The sequence below is a fragment of the Pelodiscus sinensis genome, chromosome 28 (genome assembly GCF_052426305.1).
Source record: "Pelodiscus sinensis isolate ZL-2025 chromosome 28, ASM5242630v1, whole genome shotgun sequence".
Lineage (NCBI taxonomy): Eukaryota > Metazoa > Chordata > Testudines > Trionychidae > Pelodiscus > Pelodiscus sinensis.
In genome coordinates this window covers 2,573,430-2,594,602 of record NC_143079.1, presented here as the reverse complement: position 1 = coordinate 2,594,602, position 21,173 = coordinate 2,573,430, and the positions used below count along the sequence as shown (strand labels likewise).

The 21,173-nt window shown below is 56.8% G+C and overlaps 1 protein-coding gene across 1 annotated transcript; it reads right to left on the bottom strand.

The window, feature by feature from the left end:
* Window positions 1-686: 686 nt before the first annotated feature.
* LOC102462709 (neuropeptide FF receptor 1-like) lies at window positions 687-14,304 on the bottom strand. Its single transcript, XM_075910809.2, has 4 exons — window positions 14,024-14,304; window positions 8,657-8,989; window positions 6,067-6,166; window positions 687-1,865 (listed from the first exon to the last, which is right to left on the bottom strand). The coding sequence occupies exons 2-4, from the start codon at window positions 8,964-8,966 to the stop codon at window positions 980-982; spliced, it is 1,296 nt and encodes a 431-aa protein (XP_075766924.2). The 5' UTR covers window positions 8,967-8,989; window positions 14,024-14,304; the 3' UTR covers window positions 687-979.
* Between the last annotated feature and the right edge of the window lie 6,869 nt (window positions 14,305-21,173).

Below are 21,173 nucleotides of genomic sequence, written 5' to 3'. Positions count from 1 at the left end.
CAAAATGTCCAGCCTCAGCAAAGGCCTCATCTGTACTAGATGATGACTGCTCTGTAAATCAGCCAGAAACCGGGTCCATTATCCTGGGCAAATCCCTCTGTCAGGTGCACTACACCAGTTTCACCTTTGCCTGTTTCGTTGGGACTGACTGGCTCTGCTGAGCCCCTTTAGATAAAGGCTAAACCATTTTAAGAGTAGCTGGAGATCATTAGTCTCTGGTTAAACTGGTGCATATTGCTAGCCTAGTCAGGGCCAAAGAGCAGGCATGGCAAAAAGCGTGAGGATCCTCCCTAGGCCATGTTTGAAGTTAAGCATCTGCTTAAGGACTTTGCTAGACAGGAGTCTAGGTTTGTTGATTAAACTCTTTCAGTTTTGAAGTGATCTTACAAACAGAAGTGCGGCGTGTTGATTGTGGCGCTGGCCTTGACGAGAGCCGCAAGCGATTGTGTTACAGGGCAGAGCTGCTGCTGGAGCAGCACAGCTTGTGTATTCGAGCACGTGGAACTTTGCAAGAACAGCCAGAGAGAAACTTCAGCCACCCTGCCAGCTTTGGGGTTCTCTTCTGCCCCTAGAACTGGCGGGCGGCCCGCAGCTTGGCAGGCAGCAGCCGGCAGCACAGAAAGACAAATAAATACTCACCGATTCTTTTTTTCTTTTTGCAACTGCAAAACTGAATCCTGATGCTTTAAAGCACATTTCCCACTCCCCAGACAGCACCTTCCGAGTGCAGGCCAGGGACATGCGGCGAGGGGAGCTTTAATACACAGACATTTCATAGGACAGCCAGCCTCAGCGATACACGGAAAGCCATGGAGGGAGAAGTGGGCGTCCGTAGGAATATAACAGCAGCCACCCCTGCCCCCCGTGAGTCATCGCGCATTTACAAAACCGAATGTGAATCGCGCGGGACCCGGGCGGGAGGGGACAACACTCGTCACTGCCCAGAAGTGACGCTCGCCGAGGGCAAGCAGTGGCCGCCTCACTCGTCCCAAGCTTTGCAGACTTTGTTCAGAGGGGTGATTTTATCGATGTCCCGCAGGGAAAGCCCCTGCCTCTCGCTCTGTCCGTTCTGCGCAGGGCAGGGGGCGCTGGGGGGCAGGCTCTTGAGGCAGACGGAGGTGGAGGTTTCCCTGTCCGTGAAGATCTTGTTGCGCACGCAGAAGCCGCTGGCGCTGCCCGGCCCCTTCTCTGAATAGGCCTCGCGGTGCCCACGCTCCTCAGCGCACACCGGGAGCTTGCAGGCGGCTTGGAAGCCCCGCTTGAAGTTCTCGTTGAAGTAGCCGTAGATGATGGGATTGATGCCGCTGTTGGAGAAGGCCAGCCAGTGGGCAAAGGGGAAGATGTAGCCCGTCAGCAGGTCCAGCTGCTCGTCCTCCAGCTTGGCATAGTCTGTGAACAGCATCAGGGTCCACAGGGGCAGCCAGGAAAGCATGAAGAGCAGGGCCACCAAGGTGAGCATCTTAATGACCTTGACCTTCCGCCTGGAGACGGCCGCGCTGCCGCACTCCTGGCTCTCCACGCTGTGCTTGCTCACCGGGCCCGCCGACCGGTAGAGCTTGGCCCCGATCCTCCCGTACATGGCCACGATGAGGGTCAAGGGGGCCACGTAGATGTGGGCGAAAAGGACAGTGGTGTAGACCTTGTGCATCTCGCTGTTGGGCCAGGCCTCGTAGCAGGAGTACAGGGGGTAAGCCAGGCTCTGGTTGCCGTCGTGCACCATGTAGTGATCCTCAATCTGCACCACCGTGAGCATGACAGCAGAGGGGCACATGATGGCGATGGCCAGGACCCAGATGACCGCGATGGTGTTCAGGGCCTTGAGCAGGCTGAGCTTGGATTTAAAGGGGTAAATGATGCAGCGGAACCTGGTGCAAAACCAACACAGGGGTAGGTGAGTTCTATGCCAAGACACGACCACAGAGCAAGACCCGAGAGACGTCTAAGCACAAAGCAGGCCCGGATTCTCCTGGGACGTGGTGCGTGATTACCCTGGGCCGGGAAGACTGGTCGGTAACTCCCTGATCCTGCCGCATTGTGCCCTGTGCCTGCAGAGGTGGAAAGGGGCAAGGCTCTACAATAGCTAATCAAGGGGTGAGCAATAACTGACCCGCAGGCCGGACGAGGTTCACCAGGATTTGCTCCTGGCAGGCCAACGCTGCTTTATTGACCTGCACTTCCAAAGGTACGGCTGCCTGAAGCGCCCATTGGCTGCAGATCACCGTTCCTGGCCAATAGGAGCTGCAGAAAGCGGAGTCTGGGTGCACAACACTTCCCGCAGCTCGCGTTGGCCGGGAACAGCGCTCTGCAGCCAGCAAGAGCATTGAGTGGCTGTAACTGCAGCGGCGCAGGTCAATAAAGCGTCTGCTGGCCCACCAGGGGCTAACCCTGGTGAACCACCTCCAGCCTATTGCCCACCCTGACCTACGCCAACCACTTGCTGGATTTTCAAAACCACTTGGTATTGGCCCAATGCTGCTTCTGCTGAGGTCATGGTCAAGCTCTCATTGCAAGAGAAGAGGTGGAATCCTGGCCATTGACTTCCACAGAGCTTGGACCACATTCTGCAGTAGAGGTTCCTGTTCTCATTGATGACGTGTGTTGCCCAGTCATGGAGCAGGCCTCTGCTGTGCTCGGCGCTGCACAAACACAGAACAAAGAGCTGGATCTAAGTGTCAGACAAGCTGTGATGGATAGGTGGAGTGCTGGCCAGCACGCAGTGACTAAAGGGTTAAGCTCAGGTAGCTCAGGGTGTTGGAAGGGGGCCAGGAGAACCAATGGGATACAGGGCTGCAATTTAAACCCTGCTGCCCTTTCTTGTGTGCGAGTGCTAAGTGAAGGGTTGGAGGGAGCAAGATGCAGTAACCAGAATCACCATGCCTACAAGGAATATTGGGCGTGGGATTGAACTGGGCCTTGCAGTACGGATCAGCACAGATCGTGAGTAGCGAGAGGAATGCACGTTTAGTCACCATCAGGGTAATTTTGTTTTAGTTGCTTGGTTAAGCTTCTCTGTGTAAAATCCATGTGCTCTCCCCCCCGCCCCATTCACTAAGCTGTACCCAGAGATACTGTGTTCTCTGTCTTTTAATTTGTTTTTCTCAGTTGCTCTGTGACACCTAGCAACCAAGTCTGCTTTCTTAAGGCTCTCTGTTTGGGTTTGTTAATAAAATCATCCGTTTTAAGGTGATGATTTGATTCTTGTGTCCTGCAAGGTAACAAGTCTCCATGGGTGCTGCCTAGCCTGGGAGGTCAGCTATCAAAGACACACTTTGTTTTCTTCATTGTCTTTTGTTTCTTTTTTCAAGCTCTTTTGTGGCAGAGGAACTCGGGGTGCCCTAGGGAAGGAATTGAAGTGTTCCTTCCTGGTTTGTGAATATTCTTTAAAATCACTTGATGGTGGCAGCCTGTATTCCAGGCCCAGTGAATCTGTGACTCTGAGGAGTTTTTTTGCAAGAAGAGCCAACAAAGGCAAGGTATTTAAGGTCTTTTGTGGGCCCCCACCTTCTGCACTTGGAGTGCCGGAGTGGGGAACAGCCCTGATATGATCCCACTTCTGCCACCATGTCAGGGCGGTTCCCCACCGGACTCCTTATTACTGCTGAAATGGTCTAACACGGCTCCCCTTCTGAAGCCTGTCGACATGATCATGGTGGGGTTTATGTGGGCTCATGGTAAAGGAGATTGGACGATTAAGGTTTGTGGTTGTTTAGGAGGTGCTCATTCCTTGCACGAGGGGCAGAAGACAGGAGAGCTTTTAAATGAAAACCCAGCCATTTGGGGACATTTTTTCATGAAAATGTGTTTGGTCAAAAAACATCCCCATTAAAAAAAAAACCCACCATCAACCAAACACCGTCCTGCCACTTAACTTGCAGCAAGCTCTAAAAATAACGTTTGTATTTGGCCAGGAGTATTTCCAGGTGAGCTGGAAGCAGGAGCCCTTCTTGCCTGGTATGTGACCTCTGACGGGCCATACCAGCTGCTCTCAGAGGAAGGTTCTGAAAAACCTGCCACGGGCATTTATGGAATAACCTGCCCCGGGGGATCTTTCTTCCTCACTCTGATCAGATAGGCTATGCCTAGACTACGCCGAAGTTCCGAAAGAGGATATGCAAGTTCTGAGGGAATTTGCATATCTTCTTCTGGTCTCACTTTCAAAAGCGGAGCTTTAAGGTTTGAGGTTCACACGGCTTTTCGAAAAAGAAGGGGTTGCCGAAAAAAAACACGTCCCGACTACTTTTGCTTTCGAAAGTAAGATCAGAAGAAGATTTGCATATCCTCTTTCGGAACTTCAGCGTAGTCTAGACGAGCCCTTAAGAGGCCACATGTGCCCAGAAGCAGGAAAATAGAACCAAAGGGCCTACCCTTCCATTCCAGCCTTATCTAGAGGTTGCAGGTACACTCATGACGCCAAATTCCCTCGGTTACACTGCCCATAAGATTGCCCATAAGACCAAGAAAGGCTGCATTTGACTGAGCTAATTGTCTGCCGGAGCCACATTGTGCTGAGGTGAATGGCTGTGAGGAGGCACCCGGCTCGTCATGATTAAAACCTATGGGAGTGGAAATAACCTTTGTGATTCGGGCTGTTTCTTATTGGGAACAATTTTGGAGTTATTAATTCAGCAGCTCTATAACCATTCTCCGAGTAATTGAGTTTTTAATTAAACGTACTTGTCTCGTCACCATATCAGCCTTTGGAGCGGTCCCCACTCAGCGTAGCGTCACAAATTTCAAACGTGACAGGGGCTGATAAAGGGAAGAGGAGCTGCCCTGTCTTGCCCCTCGTGGGGGCAGGTTCTAGCTGATGGCGGCACTCGCAGCTCTCTGTGGAGATCAGGGGCGGGCAAATACCGGACTCTGGGCTGGATCCGGTCTGCTCGGGTTAGCCCTGGCGGGCCCTCGCCACCATCTTTACCTGCACCCCTGCAGGTCCACGAGATCGCAGCTCCCCATTGGCTGAAGATGGCTGTTCTCGGCCAATGGGAGCTACGATCGCCCGTGCCTGCGGAATCGCTGGTAAATATAGCACCAGCGGCCCACCAGGGGCTAATCCTGGGGAACCGCCACCCTGTCCTTGCCCCTCCCCGGTGTAGAAGGAGCTTGGGGCTTGCAGGCATCCCTTGGGCTGGCCTGGCCCGGGCCTCTTCGTGGCAGCAGAGCACCCGCAACCACGCCCACACGTGGAAGGCGTGGCCGGTGCCGCCAAGAGCTTCCCCAAAGGCTGCGCGCTTGATGCTACTGTCCAGCTCGTGCCTGCCTGCGCCCCCGCCACCCGGGCTATTGTCGGCGCTGCTCTGTGGGCCACAGACCCCACCTGGCCGGCAGCTCTGCAAGCGCACGATGGGTGGAGGCGACCCGGCCGACAGGCCCAACAAGTGACCTTCTCCAGGGCCATCCTCAGAGTTTATGGGGCCTGACGCTGCACTCCTGAGCCCCACGCCGCGCAGCGGGGGAGGGCTGAGGGTGTCGTAGAGCTGTGATTCTTAGACTCTTCACTCACCCCCGTGGGAAATACTTTACAGCGGATTTTAAACTCCGGGCCTGTCGACGTGCGGTCAGTTCAGACACCGGCAGTATCAGCTTGGGGCGGGCAAATGCCTGTTCGACGGCTTCATGGCCACTCGAATGGCCCTTCCCCAGGCGTGGGGTCTGCCCACCACTCTGCCAGGTGGCGTTACTTCTAAAGTCACTAGCTCCTCTCTGGAGGAAGCAGGGATAGGAGGAGGCGGGAGGGTGGACACTAGGATCCAGCGGTGCCCCAAATTTTTGGGAGCCCCACACAGCTGTGTATTCTGCACACGGGGCCCTGAGCTTCTCCGACCGGGCAGGATTCGCCCTCGGCGCCGTAGCAGGGCAGCGTCGGGAAGCCGGCGCTGCCACACCGGGTCCTGCTCCAGTCCTGGTGTAAATCTCCAGGACTCTTTCCCCCATTGAACGGAATGGGCGTCGCAAAGGACTTCAGAGCCCGGCGCTTTGAACCTGGCACCGAAGGGGCTTTATCTGAAGTTAGGGCTCAGGAGACGCTGTTGCCGATCCGCTTCCCCTCCCCCAGCCCCTTCTCACCTGTCCACAGCAATCGCCACCAGTGTGAACACGGAGGAGGCCACGGACATGCCCTGCACCAGCCCACTCATCTTGCAGACGCCGTTGCTGAAGGGCCAGCCTAGCAGAAAACAACCACACGCAGGGTCAGTGGGAGGCGGAGGGAAGCTGACGCCCCCCTCATGCCCCACCACTCGGCTGCCCCAGGAAAAGCCACGGCGCTTGGCTGTCCCCAGGGGAGATCGCCCGGGAGAGTGACGGGAGAGGATGCTGTGGCCGAACACAGCTCCAGCCGCGGGCTGCAGCTAACGAGACTCCCTGCAGCCTGCATGCTGAGCCCCCACCCAGCAGAGAAGCTGTTGGGGGGACTCCATCGTTCATAGCTCTTCTCTGCCAAGCCATGAGGTGCTGCAGGGCAGAGTAGTGTGGAAGCCCGGACCTGGGGCAACTGGCCCCGTGGCTCATTGAGGAGATGCATCCGGGTCCTGTGGGAGCTCTGGACTTGCCATCACACAGAGTGTTCACTAGCTGGGTTGCGGGGCAGGCAGGGAGCACAGCAGGTCTGGCCTGGTGTCTCCTGGCAGTGGCAAGTTTGCTCAGGAAAACAACTTGCTGCCCTTCACCCTCCCAGGATGTGGGGCACCAGCAACCGCGGACGCGTCAACGTGTTAGACAGAAACAACCAGAAGTCCGGTGGCACCTTAAAAGACTCACAATTTTGCCCTGGAGTGAGCTTTGGTGAACCGCGACTCCCTTCCTCGGAGGCAGGATGGGAAAGAAAAAGAACCAGAGAGTGGGGATACCGAGATTACGTCAGAGCAAATTCAATCCGGGTAGATGTGGAGACGAAGGTTGAGTTGGCTCTGATGTGACTCTCCCACGGCTGAATCCCCACTCTCTGGTTCTTTTTCCTTCCCTTCCTGCCTCTGAGGAGGTGCATTGCCACTCTCGAAAGCTACACCAGTACAGAAGAGATTGTCGATAAGATGCCCCCGGACTCCTTGTTGTTTTTGTTGAAACAGACGAACACGGCTCCCCCCCGGACCTGAGCTAGACAGGGGCATTGTTTTTCCAGGGTCCAAGGCCAAGAACACAGGTGCCAGCTGCCTCCCACGTGACCCCTCTGGAAAGGGCATTATTCCCTGCTGCTCCTGGGAAGGGGCAGGCAGAACTTAGTCTTTCGCCCTGCCCAGGCCATGACAGCGCCAGGGAAAAGCCCATGTGTGCTCCAGAGGGGTGGGAGTGGCCGTGCTCAGCAGACACTCCCTGAAGCCCATGGGAACAGCACTAATCCCTGCGGAGCACCCAGGCGCCCGTGAGCTGGCTCAGGAATGCAAGCAGAGAGGGTCCTGGCCCATTCTACAGTGCAAGCGGCACACAGAACAGTAGCACCCCGGTTTCCAGATCCAGAAGGCAACCGCGGGCTTTGGACCAAACCTGCAGCCCCCACAAAATGCACTGCACCGTGGAGCAGAGCAAGTGGGCTGGTCCCTCGGAAGTCCATGGGAGCTAGAGGCATTCGCCCCCTTTGCAAACGAGGCAGCATTTATTTAGGCTGTGTCCGCACTGGGGAGGTTTGGCGACAAAAGGGCTGTCGAAGGCAAAAGTGAAAAATGATCAAACCGTTTTTTCTGCCTCCCGTTATCGATATTTCATGGCCATCTTGCTAGCACCCTGTGGACAGATAGAGCAAAGCATTGTGGGTAAGCATCCCACAATGCGGTGGTGCAGGAAGGCAGAGCTGATCCCTGTGCTTTTTGGGATTCCCTCAGAGCTCTGGAAGCTCCCTGTGCTGAGAAATGTCAAAGCAGCAGGGCCGTCTCTCCAGCCCTCCAGCTGCAGCAGCAGCCTTCCTGCTCCTAGCCAGGCAGAACAGGAGCAGTCCAGTGAGTTGCTCTTTGTTTGTTCCCCAAAGGGAGCAGCTCACTCAGCTGTAAGACACTTCCCCGAGCTCTGAAAGGGGGAGGGGCACTGGCCTGCAGGGCAGCAGAGCTCACAGAACACTAAGCAGAGCCAGCAGGGCACAGTCAGATACTGGCAGAAGCCAGTTCTCTCGACAAAACAAACAGCAGAGTCCACACTGGCTCTTTGTCACCAATAGAGAGAGGGGAAAAGACAAAAGTCTATGCCAGAGCTGGGAAGTTTTTTGTAGCCAAAACTTGTTGTTTTTCCAAAGGCAGTTTTCGGTGACAAAACGTGCCAGTGCGGACTAGCTCTTATTAGGGATCTGTTACAAGGCACCAAGGTTTGCAAATGCTGTCTGGTTTTGCACCACTGGTGGGACCCTAACTGATCCCAGTCCCTCTCAGATGTTCACATCTTCGTGCGTTCCCATTGCAATGGCAGTGCCGGTGTTCTAAGGCTGCTCAGGTCGGACTCGTTCCCTTTCGTTGGGCATTTATAAGCCAATTTCCTTCTCCAAAGCAATACGTCTCAGCCGACACCTCCCCTCCTGAGGCAGAGGGATGTAAACAGCCCGGACAGCGACAGAACGTGCCTGAGAACCCAGAAAATGGGATTGGATCGCTCAGCACTCATTAACTCTTGCCGGCGGGACGCTGCTGGTGTTCTGGCCAGCACCGAGAGCCCTGTAGCCCCCCTCTCTCCTTACCTGTGATTAAATTGTCCACCAGTGTGGTGGGCACACAAAAAATCCCCACCAGCAAGTCGCTGATGGCCAGGTTGAGGATAAAGAGGTTGGTGACGGTTCTCATCCGGCTGCTCCTCAGCACCACGAAGCAGACCAGACTGTTCCCAACCATGCACAAGGCAAAGATAAACAAGTAGGAGATGATATAGATGGCAGCAACGGGCGGGGAATGCTGGTAATAGGGCAAATAGGTCAAGTTCCGATTATGGGCCGTTAAAGAAGAGACTGTCTTGTTGATTCTGCCTTCTGACTCCATCCCGGAGCCATCCATGGCATGGCAGGAATCCCACTCCACTGCAAAAGACCACAGGAGAATTATGGGGATTTCTGTGTTTTGACAAAAGAGACGTTTCGGTGTGGAAGGTTTGTGACAAGACCCTCCAAAAAATGAGTATCGATCTCAGAGGAGTTGCCGGGTTAGTCTGTAACTTTAAAACCAATGAGCAGTCCTGTGGCACCTTAGAGACTAACAAAAATATTGGCTCATGGGGTGAACCCCATCAGATGAGTTAGAGTGGAAATAACAGAATCCACAATATACGTAACAGTAAAAGCGGTTATCTATCAATTGTAGGACCCATGCTAATGAGGGTTATTAGGCGGGCTGGATGTGTCCCATTCATTGCTTTTGATGTGAAAATGTGAACATCAAAAGCAGGGGAAATTGGCTTTGTAGTGTGTTATCCAGTTAATGTCTATTCCAGCCCAGGATGACAGTGTAAATGAATTCCAGTTCCGCACTCTCTCTCTCTGTCATTGGGTGATAAAATGCCTGTGCAGAAGAAGGGCTACTTCTAAATCCAGGACTGAGTGCCCAGACAGGTTACTATGTTCCCTTGCAGGTTTGTGTGTATCATTTCTGATGTCTGATGTGTGTCCATTTCTCCTTTGTCGCAGAGACTGGCCGGTTTGGCCACAGACGTGGCAGAGGGACGCTGCTGGCACCTCATGGCCTAGAGCACAGTAGTGGATGTGCAGTTGCATGAGCCCCTGCTGTGGGGGTGTATGTGGTTCAGTCCTGTATAGGTGTGTGGACAGAGTTGGCAAGGGGGTTCCTGGGGGAGTGTAGCTGACGTGTAGTGTGTGGCTGCTGGAAAGGATTTTCTTCAAGTCGGGGTTTGTCTGCAGGCGAGGACTGGCCTGTCTCCCAAGGCCTGTGAGAGTGAGGGATGGTTTTCCAGGCTAGGCTGTAGCTTGTCAGTGGTGCACTGGAGGGGTTTCGGGGTGTGCATAGGGGTGTCAGTGTGACACAGACCGAGTTGAGATCGGTAGATCTGCATCGGGCTAGAGGCCAAAGCGGGGACAGGTGGATTGGTGAAAACCAGAGAAATGAGCAGGAATATTTGTGCAGGGCACTTTGCCTGGATATGTACAAACCAGCTTGGAATGCGGCAGATGAAGTAAACAACTTATTAACTCCTGGACAGAACATTAATGGGAGAGACAGGGCTGAAGGGAAAATCCACCCGGCAGAAAAGTCATCTGCATAATTGGCATTCCATTATTGGCTTTGTGTAATTAGTTTAGGTACATAATGAGGGCGAGCACAATGACACCATGGGAGCGGGAGGCACGGCTGTGTAATTATTACGCCTTTTAATGAGCAGGTGACACAAGAAACCAGATCCTCAGCTGGTGTGAATTGCCGGCTCCCCAGAGCGCTGAGCGGATCTGCCCTTCGGGTTCCAGGCCAATTCCATCCCCTGCATTTGGAGTGTCTCCCTGCCCCCGGGGAGGTCTGCATGCTCAACAAGGGAGAGGGCTAGACCCCAGGGAGGGAGCAGGGGGCTTGGTTTAGGGGCAGCTAATAGGACAGGGGGAAAGGCCTGAGGCAGAGCTGCCGAGGGCCTGGGGCAGCTGACGTGGGTTTGTAGGGCTTGGACTGCAGAGCTCTGAAGCTGCCCCCTGGCCGTTCCCGCTCAGGGTGTGGCTCTGACATGACCCCACCCTCCACCCCATCTCCGGGGCTGTCCCGCTGTGATTGCCACTGTGTGTTTAAGTGCAAAGGACTTTTCACAATGGTCCCGTGGTGAGGAACGGAGCGCCAGCGTCCACCTCTGGCCGCTCACCAGAGGAGAGGGCCTCAGGGAGGAGTAACTCTGGGTATCTTGACCCAGGCCTGCATGACAAAGGAGGGACGCATGGTCTAGGGAAAACCCTTCTTGACTAGACGTCCGTGGCTTGCCAACACCCCCGGTGGAAGGACCACTCGAGTGATGCTGACCGGGGCTCTGTCTGGGTCCAGTGCTGTTTCCGTGAGTGGCTTAGGGCAGAGGACACCGCGCTGGGAGGGGCTGCAAGCACCCGAGCGGACGGGCTTCGAATCCGATGAGAGCTGGGTGGATGGAAGAGCTGGGAGAGAGCCGAGCGATGAAACAGCAGCGACGAGTGCGAGGTGCTGCCGAGAATGGCCAGCCTCAGACGCGGGAATACCTGGCCCAGCAGCAATACCGCAGGCAGGACGTTTGGAGTCGTGTGGGGCTGTATGAACAAGAGTGGGGTTCCATTGTTCCTGTGTTAGACGGGGAGGGGGACATATGGCCCCCAGCTTGCCTGGACCTGGCCTCCCCCGCTAGGCTCCTGCACCCTCCCTCACCCCACACACACTGAACCCTGCATTTCAGAGCCTGTGGGGGGCACAAAATCTATTAGCCCAGCCCCCCCAGGCTCTGGTAGGGGAGGCGAATGTGAGAGAGTCTCTCTGCTTCTCGGGCGGGGCCCCGTCAGCGAGAGGTCTGGCGTTTTGTTTGGTTGGTTGTTCTCACTTTTGTGCATCCCCGTGACCCAAAAAGGGCTCCCAGCCCCGTGCTAGCCATGGGAGGTATCATCCCTGTGCGCTAGGCGAGGCCCCTCCATGGCCAGTTCTGGGGACTGTGGATTAGGGAAGTGAGAACCAATTGGAGGGAGTCCCGAGGGCGGGAACCACACGAGAAGAGGTTTGGAAAACTCGGCCTGGGAGGAAAGGTTGAAAGAACTGGGCCTGTTTCGAGAAGAGAAGGGGGGGGGGGACCGGTGAGTCTCCAAATGCATGAGACTGTGACGGGGCGTAGCCACGAGCGGGCCTGGGTGGGCTGGGCCACCCACTAACCATACAGACCCACCCGCCCCCCGCCCTGCCTCTGCCCTCTGCCCTCTGGAGTGGGGGGGCCTTGCCCCTCTCCCCCTGGGCTCCAGCTGAGCCAGGGAAGTGGGGTCGGGCGTGGGCCCTGCTCCGCTTGCTTAGCACTCCTGGCAGGGAATTGCAGGCTCCATGCTCCAACCCCTGGAGCAGTGGGAGGGGGGCACAGGGGTGGGGGTGCAGGGCACCCATTTTGAAGGGGTCTCCCTTTTCATTGCACCCTGCCCCTTGCCACCGCTCCCTCCCACACCCTGCATGCCCTCCTGCACCCAGCCCTCCTCCCGGCCCTGCCCCCCAACTCCCTGCCCCAGGTCACAACCCCCTTTCACCCAAACTCCCTCCCAGACCCCACAGCCCTCCTGCACCCCAACCCCCTCCCCGAGCTCCCTTCTGCACCCTCCCTCCCAGACCTGCCCCCCTCCATTAATACCATGGATGCGTGCGGCCCTTCACCACTCAACCAGAGTCTCGGAGGCCCCCTGCCCCTGCCAGACATTAGCACCCAGCCCAGGTTAGACCGGCGGGAAAAGGTTCTGACTCCAAGGGGAGTTAGGCGCGGGAGGCTGTGGACTCCCCGTCCCGTTTGAGAACAGCTGGACAAAGGCCGCGCAGGGCCGGTCGCGGGTCGTGTGGCCCTGCCTGGGGCAGGGGCTGGACTGGGCGCCGCGAGGTCTCTGGGGGGTGGCGGACGGGGAGCTGGGAGGAGAGTTTCTACCGAGTTTGCATCCAGAGAAAATACGAAGCGGGGGGGGGTCCGATCCTCCCCTCCCCCTTCGCTCCCCCAGAGATGGACGCCCCGGGACGGAACGGGCCTTTTCCCTCCTTCACCTCTGCTGTTGGCCCGCTGGCGGCGTGGGACCCTGGGGGCCTCCTGCCGAGGGCGGCTCTGGGCCATGAAGCTTCGCTGGACCAAGGGGGTTTGTGGGCTGCCTGGTGCCGTGACAGCCAGGTCGGAGAGCCGCTTGGAAGCTGGCGGGCTCCCTCCAGGGACACCTGCCCTACACCCTGAGCAAACTCCCCGGGGGGCCCTAGAAGCCACCGGCTGGGCTGGGCTGGGCTTTCGGGTGGGTGGGGAAGTCCAAGGAACCTGCTCCACTGTGGCCCAGTGATTCCATCATCTCTGGCCCGGGCCAGCCAGGGATCAACCCCCCCCCCTTCCTCATGCAGCCGGGCAGTCCCCTAGCTCCACGGGGAACCGGGGCTTCACCCATCCTGCCATTAGTCTCTGTCCAGTTGCGCCCAGGGACGCATCCCCAGGTGCCCGGGTCCCAATCCGTGTGGCCCTGCTGCAGGCCAGGGACAGAGGGCGCGGTACTGCCCCCTCCTCCCCCCGCCCTCCCCGCAGGCCCTGATCTTTGACTTTCCTTGCCCCCCGGTGCTGCCCACAGTGTCCACACGGCTGGAGTCCCGCTAGGGACCATCCCGGTTGGGCCTCGTGGAGTTCTCCCCCCACTCTCCGGAGCCACAGGGCAGACCCTCCCGGGCTGCAGCCTCTGCCCCTGCATTTGGCTGGCTCCTCCCCACGCCTGGTGCCAGGCACGCAGGGGTTCATCTAGGCTGTGCAAGCGGCAGCTGACACCTCTCCCCCGGGGACCAGAGCCGCTAGGACCCCAGCAAAGGAGGTCGCAAGTGGCCTGGACATCACACGGTGCAGATAATGGTCTGGCCGTAGCCCCGGGGGACAGCCGCGGTGCAGCCATGTGCCCAGTGGACAGCCCGGGGGCGGGGTGCTGGCCCCCAGAGCCCGATTCAGCGGTGCACGGATACAAGGGGTTCCCTGCCCTCTCCTCCAGCCTCCCACAGCCAGTGTGCCACGTGGACGGGTGATGTCTCAGCCCAGGCTGAGTGACCCGGGCCCTGCACTCTCCCGGGGGCCTGTTGAGTTTCGCCCATTAGGGGAGCACCGATCGATCACGTTCCCCTAAAAGAGCTTTCGAAGTTCCCTGCTCCATGGTGCCCTTCTCTGACCCGGAGGGTCTGTGCTGGTTTGGAGAAGTTAGCCGTGCCAAGGCGCTCCCTGCGTCTCATTCTGCTCTGTGGATCCATGACCCATCACTTACCGGGAAACGTCAACTACCTGCCCTAGCTCCCTCTGCCTCCTCCTTGAGAGGGGGGCGTCAGATTTCGCATCCATTTCGGCTGTCCGGAGAACAGCGTCCCTCCTCCGCAGGGCAGCTGCACAGACTATCCGGAGTCATTTCCTTTCTTACCTGTGTGCTCTAGGAGTCGAGGGAATCCTTCCTCCAGGCTGGCCGGAGCAGCTATCCACTTCCCATTTAAAATCTTCTGTTCCCAGCACACGAAGAATGGGCCCGTTTAAAGAAAGAACAAAAGAAAGGTCTGATCGCTGCAGGTCTAACTGGGACCCCTCAGTTCATGGCGCTGCGGTGGAAATAAACGCGAGCCGGTTCCGTGCTGGCAGGGGGGCGGGGCGGCTGTTTCTCACACGCGTCTCTGCCGGCGCTCAGACTGAATGCAGCCTCCGAGGTCCCCACTATTATACAGACAAGAGCAGTGATGTCACCGAAAAGGCTTCAAAATGCAGAGAGACCCGCTGGAAGGGCCTCCCAGGGCGAGGATCTGTCACTTTCCCACTTCTCCCCCCCCCCCCCCCCCGAGCCCCGTCTCGCCGGGCAGCTGTTCCATTGTTTTGGTCTAACAACAGGGTTTGACCATCCCCTTTAAAGCAGCGTCGAATCACTGGGGGGGGGGGGGCAGATCTCGACCCGGCTCTGTCATCGGCAGGTCGTGGGGGCAGGCCTGGGGGGCGTGGGGACGTGATTAAGGGTTTGAACAACTTCGCCCCAGCCTCTCCAAGCACCTGACAAAATCCACAGCCCTGGGGAGGTGAATCCGATCCCCTGCTCCTGGAATCACAGAGCACTGGAACGGGAAGGGACCTGGACAAGCATTAAGCCCAGTCCCCTGCCCTCACGGCAGGACCCAGCCTGGTCCAGACCATCCCTGACAGGTGTCTGGCCAACCCGCTCTTCGGTATCTCTAGTGATGGAGATTCCACAGCCCCCTAGGCTGACCTGGGGGGGAAATCTGGGACCCTGACAAGGGCCCGGCCTTGCCCTTCGGCTTCCCATTCCCAGCCCCCTGCACGGACTGAACCAGCTCACCAGCCCTAGGATCCCTGCTGGCCAAACAGCTCCGTGCAAGACCAGAATTCCCAGGCCCCACCCGCCCCGGGAGCGCTGCGCTGTCCTTCGCCGTCGGCTGAAATCGCAGCCCCTTACGCATTGCTTCTTTCAGTGCTGCCTCCTGGCGCTGGTCTGGCAGCCGGGGCCCAGCGTGGGCACCATCATTCCGGACGCTGGCCCAGTGGAAGAGGCGGCTGTGCCGGTCACACACACGGGATGGGCCTCTCCGCAAGGTGGAGCACGGCGCCGAGGCAAGCAGGAGGCAGCGGGCGGGCGGACAAGGGGGCGCCGGGTTAGTTTGTGACTTTAAAAACAAGGAGCCGGCCTGGGGCACCTTAGAGTCAGTAAGGTCTTCAGTGGAAGTAAAGGAGCAGACCTTTGGGCAGTCAAGCCTATGGGTGTCAGTTAATTAGCTTCAGCCAGCCTTGGCAAGGCACACTAATGCTTTGGCTGGTCATATAGGCACGTCCCTGGGGAAATTACAGTCAGCCCATCCTCTTAACCTCAGTATATGCTGGAATGAAATTCAGCAGATAAATCTGACGCAGGATAGGCACAACACTCATCTTTCTCCTGGCTGTTTTACCAGCAGGAGCTTACATACTGGAGTGAAATATCTAGGCAAGGGAGCAATGTTTCCTGTAAGCTGTGCACTTGGGCAACTGTGCCTCAGGAGAGATTCCAATGCCACCCAGCTGATCAGTAGGCAGCATGTGTTTCTACTAGTGGTGCACATCTGCACGTGTGTCAGTGCACAGAACAAAATGTATTCTGCACACGGATGGAAAAATAGAGGGAACATTGTTAGGGAGATGCTATTTGTCTCTACAAATGCAAAAAGTGTGAATAAACAGGAAGAATTGGAAGTATTGGTACAATATGATGAATTATGATTTCACTGGTGTCCCAGACACTTGGTGGGGTAAATCACATTACTGTATGATAGATACAGAGGGGTATAGCTTATTCAGAAAGGACAGGCAGGGGGAAAAGGGAGGTGATCTTGCATTATAGGTCAAGAATATATACCCTTGTGCTGAGATCTAGAAAGGGGTGATAGGCAAACCAGGTGAGAGTCTCTGAGTAAAGACAAAATGGGAAAATGCCAGGGTATCTCCCCTGGTCAAAAGTCTCATATTAGTCTGGATCTGCAAAAACATCAAGGAGTCCTGTGGCACCTTAGCAACTAAGAGAGTAAAACCCACTTCATCGGATGAATTGGAGAGTTTACGGAGACAGGGGAGGGGTATCTATATAAAGAAGGAGGGTACTTGGGTAAGTGAGGCCAATCAAGTCAGGATGTGGAAATGTGGCTATCAGGAGAGGGGAAATGGCTTTGTAGGGCGTTAGCCAGTTCAGATCCTTGTTCAATCCTAAGTTGACAGTGTTGAATTTGCCAATGAGCTCCAGTTCAGCTGACTCCCTTTGTAATGGGGTTTTGAAATTCCTTTGTGGGACGGCTACTTTTAAATCCATCGCTGAATGTCCAGGGAGGTTAAAACGTTCCCCTGCAGGTCTGATGTGTGTCCATTTCTCCTTTGTCATAGAGACTGTCCGGTTTGGCCAACAGATGCGGCAGAGGGGCCTTCCCGGCACATGATGGCCTAGCGCACCCGAGTGAATGGGTCTGTTCCAGAGCAGCAATTCAAGAAGAGCCGGTGCGTGTGTCATTTGTAGAGCACATAGCAGAAATACCCAAACTGCGAGGCCTGACAGTAAATGGGGGGACTTTAACTATCCTGGTGTCTGTGGGGAAAGGGATATGGCAACTTCCTGAAGGGGGTTCCAAAGAGGCTGGAGAGAGGCTGTTCTCAGTAGTGACACATGGCAGAACAAGGAGCAATGGGCTCAAGTTGTGGTGGGAGAGGTCCAGGTTGGATAGTAGGAAAAACTATTTCACTAGGAGGGTGGTGAAGCACTGGAATGGGTTCCCTAGGGAAGTAGTGGAGTCTCCATCCCTAGAGGTGTTTAAGTCCCGGCTTGACAAAGCCCTGGCCGGGTTGACTGAGTTGGGATTGGTCCTGCCTAGAGCAGGGGGCTGGACTTGATGACTCCTGAGGTCTCTTCCAGCTCTATGGTTCTATGATTCTGTGAATAGAAAATGTCCCCCAAACACTTGGCATGTGCTGGGGACAGCGTCTTGTTTCAGAAAGTGAAGGAAACAGGCCGGAGGTGGCTCTTTCTGAGCAGCAGGGAGGAGCTGGCAGCGAATCCGAAGGTGAAAGTGGCTGTGAGCATGCTTCATTCTGAACATACGCTGAGCGTCCACGCGGAAAGAATAATGGGTCTGATTTTTAAAATGTCTACAGCCCTCCCTGAGGACAACGGAGAACTCCCCTGCCACACACGTACCCGGCTCCTGGGAACAAAGGGGACTGCTGGGTGGTAAGCATTTTTTTTAAATCTTGCCATCTGTATACTCCCCCCTCATGAAAAAACATGGGACAGCCCCTAACTAACCTAATAACCTTCTGATGGCCCTGCAAACTGGGTGTTTTATAGGTGGGGAAACTGAGGCACTAAATGGTTAAATGGGTTGCCCGGGGTTACAGGATCACTCAGCTACCATTCGCACACAGAATCCATATGGCAGGCTGGATTTACACGTGCCCTCGCCCTCCACTTCACATGAAACACTGTTGAAACCCTGCCCCGTGCCATGTCTAATCTGGGGTCTGAGCCAGAGAGCCAGTAACCAACGCTTTTAGAAAGTGCACGTTGGCCATCTTTCAGAGCAGCGGACCGGGAAAGGATTCAGCAGCCAAAGGAAGCCCTAAACAATGAAAGAGCTCATCTGCATATCGCATTGCAAATGCAAATCATGCTGGTATCCTGGGATTTGTCACTTAGTCCATTGGCAACTCCGTCCATTTGTTAGGTCCGTGATTACCGTTCAGGGGAGCCCCGTGTGCCGACAATAGGCTACCAAGTCACAGTGCTAATCCACGCGGCCTTCAGCGTGAGCCAGTGGGGGGCCAGCCAGGTGTTCTGTCTGGCAGCGGGTATGCGCCGCCAGATGCCCGTGGATTGCTGGAACCGCTTGCTTTAACTGCATCCTGCCCAAGGGCTCTCTTCCTGCAAGGCAGAGCCCTCTAGCCACCTGCATGACCATCAGCTGTACGCCTGTGCCCCGTTCTCTCCCCGCACCCCAGATCCTGCAGCGGCCGTGCAGCAGGACAGCTGTTGCTATCAACAGGCGAAGTCTGTTCTCGTTAGGAATTTGCAATAGCAGTAGCGCCGCGAGGCCCCAAGCAGCACAGGCCCCGTGGCACTAGCTTGCTGTGAATATATCCGTGGTGAAAGACAGTCACGGCCCTCACCTGGCTCACGCTCGAAAGACACAAGGCTGGGAGAATGGAAGGGACCGGACAGGTGAGGGGCTGAGGCCTAGATCGATTAAGGGATTTGCCCGAGGTGGGGTGGGGGCGGAGGTGTCACACAGCGCTCGAGGGCACAGTGAGCAATGCGGTGCTCGGTGCGTCTCCAAAGCCAACCCCAAGTGCTGGGTCTTCTTGGTTCCCCTCTCCCGGGTGGTTCTCCTTTCCAAAGCCGGATTCTGTGTGTGGGGCACCGACATGCCCCCAGTCAAAGGGATCTAACTGGGCTCTTGGGGGTCACGGCTGTGGCTTTGCTTTGGGATCCGCTGGGAGAGAACACACACGTTCCTCCAGCCCATGGAGCAAACCCCTGCCTTTAGGTCGCTACTTCCCCACCAATGTGAGAGTTGCACTAAGTATGGGCCGGATTCCTCACGGCCTTCTGCCTTGCACCTGTGCAAAATGCCCCCTTGTGGCAGGGGTGGGCAATCATTTTTGATGGGGGCCGCTCCGAGGTTTGGGCCGCACTTTTGCAAAGAGGGGATGCGGAGGCTGGGTGCAGACTGGGCTCGGGGTAGGGGATTTGGGGGCAGGAGAGGGTGTGGGATCTGAGAAGGAGTTTGGGGGACAGAGGGGGTTGTGACCTGGGGCAGGGGGGTGCAGAGGGTTTGGGTGGTGACCTGGGGCAGGGATTTGGGGTACAGGAGGGGGTGGGGAGCCAGAGGCTGGCTCTGGCCAAGAGGCACTTACCTAGGTGGCTCCCAGCCAGCAGCCCAGCAGGACCTTCGGGTAGGCTCCCTGCCTGCTGCAGCCCCAGGGCTCAGTGCGGCCGGCTGCTCCATGTGCCTCTCTGTGCCACATGCAGCAGGGGGAGGCTTTGTGTGCTGCCCCCGCCCCCAGCACAATCTCTCAGCTTCCATTGGACGGAAATTGGCCAATGGGAGCTGAGAGCTTGTGCCAGGGGCGGGGGAAGTGCACAAAATCTCCCCGCTCCTGACGCATGGTGCAGAGGCACGTGGACCAACCAGACGCTTTGGGTGGGCTGGGGTTGCTCCCTGCCTGAGGGTCCCCTGGCAGGACGGGCCGTGGGCCGGATTCAAAGGCTTGGCAGGCCGGATCTGGCCCACAGGCCACCTCTTGCCCATCCCTGTTCTGTGGGAATGTTTTACCTTCCCTTCGCACCCATGTTAATAGCAACACCGGGTCCTACGCTCCCTGCCCCGACTCCGCGGTGCAATCCTCGTGCAGGAGGGCTGTCCGTGCTCCCGTTCTGGTTTGCACACATGGCGCACGGGTGCAACGCCTCCCTGAAGGGTAAGCCCAAGGCTGCCTGCTAAGCCGCCGCCTTTAAATCCCTCCTTAAAGTCCTTTTCCACCATGGGTCCTGCAAAAAGCTGGGCAATGGACCCCAGCCGGCTGACTGGACCCCGCTCATGGGCACTTGGTGCCCCCCGTTAGTGGCGTGCTCCTGAGGCCCAAGTTCTACACTGGGGGAGCAAGCGGCCTGTCTTGTCCTCGGGTGTGCAGCCCCTGGCGTAGCCCTCTGCGCCACGACGCAATACACGCAGCAAATAGCACGAGCAACGAGGACAATCCACCTGAAGTTCGCCCTGGTGCATTTTCACTCTCCTGTGTGATGGAAACAAGGCTGCAAATGCCTCCACCGGCCATGATTGCCCGGCGGTGCAGCAGCTTATTTAACTGTCCCCGCTAACAAAGGGAAATAAGTGTTATGTTTTGCTAGCCAGCCTGTTGCGCAGGTGGCTAATTGCAGTCATTTCATCCCCTCCCCGTGCCGGGGGCGGGAGGAACTCACTCCAGCCTCTCAGTCATTGGGATTTGAGTCATTGTTTTCTTGACGTTTTACTCTCCGTAATCTGAAAGGTGCAGCCGGCTCGTCTGGTGCTGAAGCTCCATCCGAAAAAGACTGCAGTCAATATTAATTCATATGACTCTATGGCAGGCCTGCCTAAACCCTCCAGCGCTCCAAACCTCTTTATAAACATATGTGCTACCACACAGCCCCCTGCTAGGGTGTGCGAGAGGACAGCTGAAATGCCAGATCATTTCACTGGGGTGTGATTTATAGCAGGGCTGGGCAATACTTTTCAGTGTGGAGGCCTCTCCAAGATTTTTGGTAAGTGGTCAAGGGTCACACTTTTCTATGGAGGGGCGCGGGGTCTGGGACGGAGGTTGGGTGCAGGAGGGAGCTCGGGGAGGGGATTGGGGTGTAGGGGAGGGTGTGGGGGTGGGAGGGGGAGTTTGGGCGAAGGAGGCGATTGTGACCTGGAGCAGAGGCTTGGGGTGCAGGGTCTGGGAGGGGGTATAGGTACAGGAGAGGATTCTGGCCTGGTGGAGGAGTATAGAAAGGGCTGTGGGGTCTGGGAGAGAGTTGTGACCTGGGGCAGGGGGGTGCAGAGGGTTTGGGTGGTGACCTGGGGCAGGGATTTGGGATGCAGGCAGGGGTGGGGAGCCAGAGGCCTAGGCGGCTCCCAGCCAGCAGCCCAGCGGGACCTTCGGGTAGGCTCCCTGCCTGCTGCAGCCCCAGGGCTCAGTGCGGCCGGCTGCTCCATGTGCCTCTCTGTGCCACATGCAGCAGGGGGAGGCTTTGTGTGCTGCCCCCACCCCCAGCACAATCTCTCAGCTCCCATTGGCCCTTTGCAGCCAATGGGAGCTGAGAGATTGTGCTGGGGCCATGTGATGCAGAGAGGCACATGGAGCAGCCGGACACTTAAAGCAACTTGCGGCTGCTCCCTGCCTATGGGTCCCGGCGGGGCGGACCACAAGCCGGCTTGAAAGGCTTGGCGGGCAGGTTGTGGCCCGCCGGTCATATCTTACCTGCCCCCGATTTACAGGCATTTCCAAGGCACCCACCCTTAGCAAAGTACAGAGCAGCT

Coding starts and splice junctions, on each gene's coding strand:
- LOC102462709 (XM_075910809.2), bottom strand. CDS start 8,966: ATGGATGGCTCCGGGATGGAGTCAGAAGGCAGAATCAACAAGACAGTC. Junction 6,167..8,656: donor GGTGGACAATTTAATCACAG/GTAAGGAGAGAG, acceptor GTTTTCTGCTAG/GCTGGCCCTTCAGCAACGGC. Junction 1,866..6,066: donor GTGGCGATTGCTGTGGACAG/GTGAGAAGGGGC, acceptor GTTTTGCACCAG/GTTCCGCTGCATCATTTACC.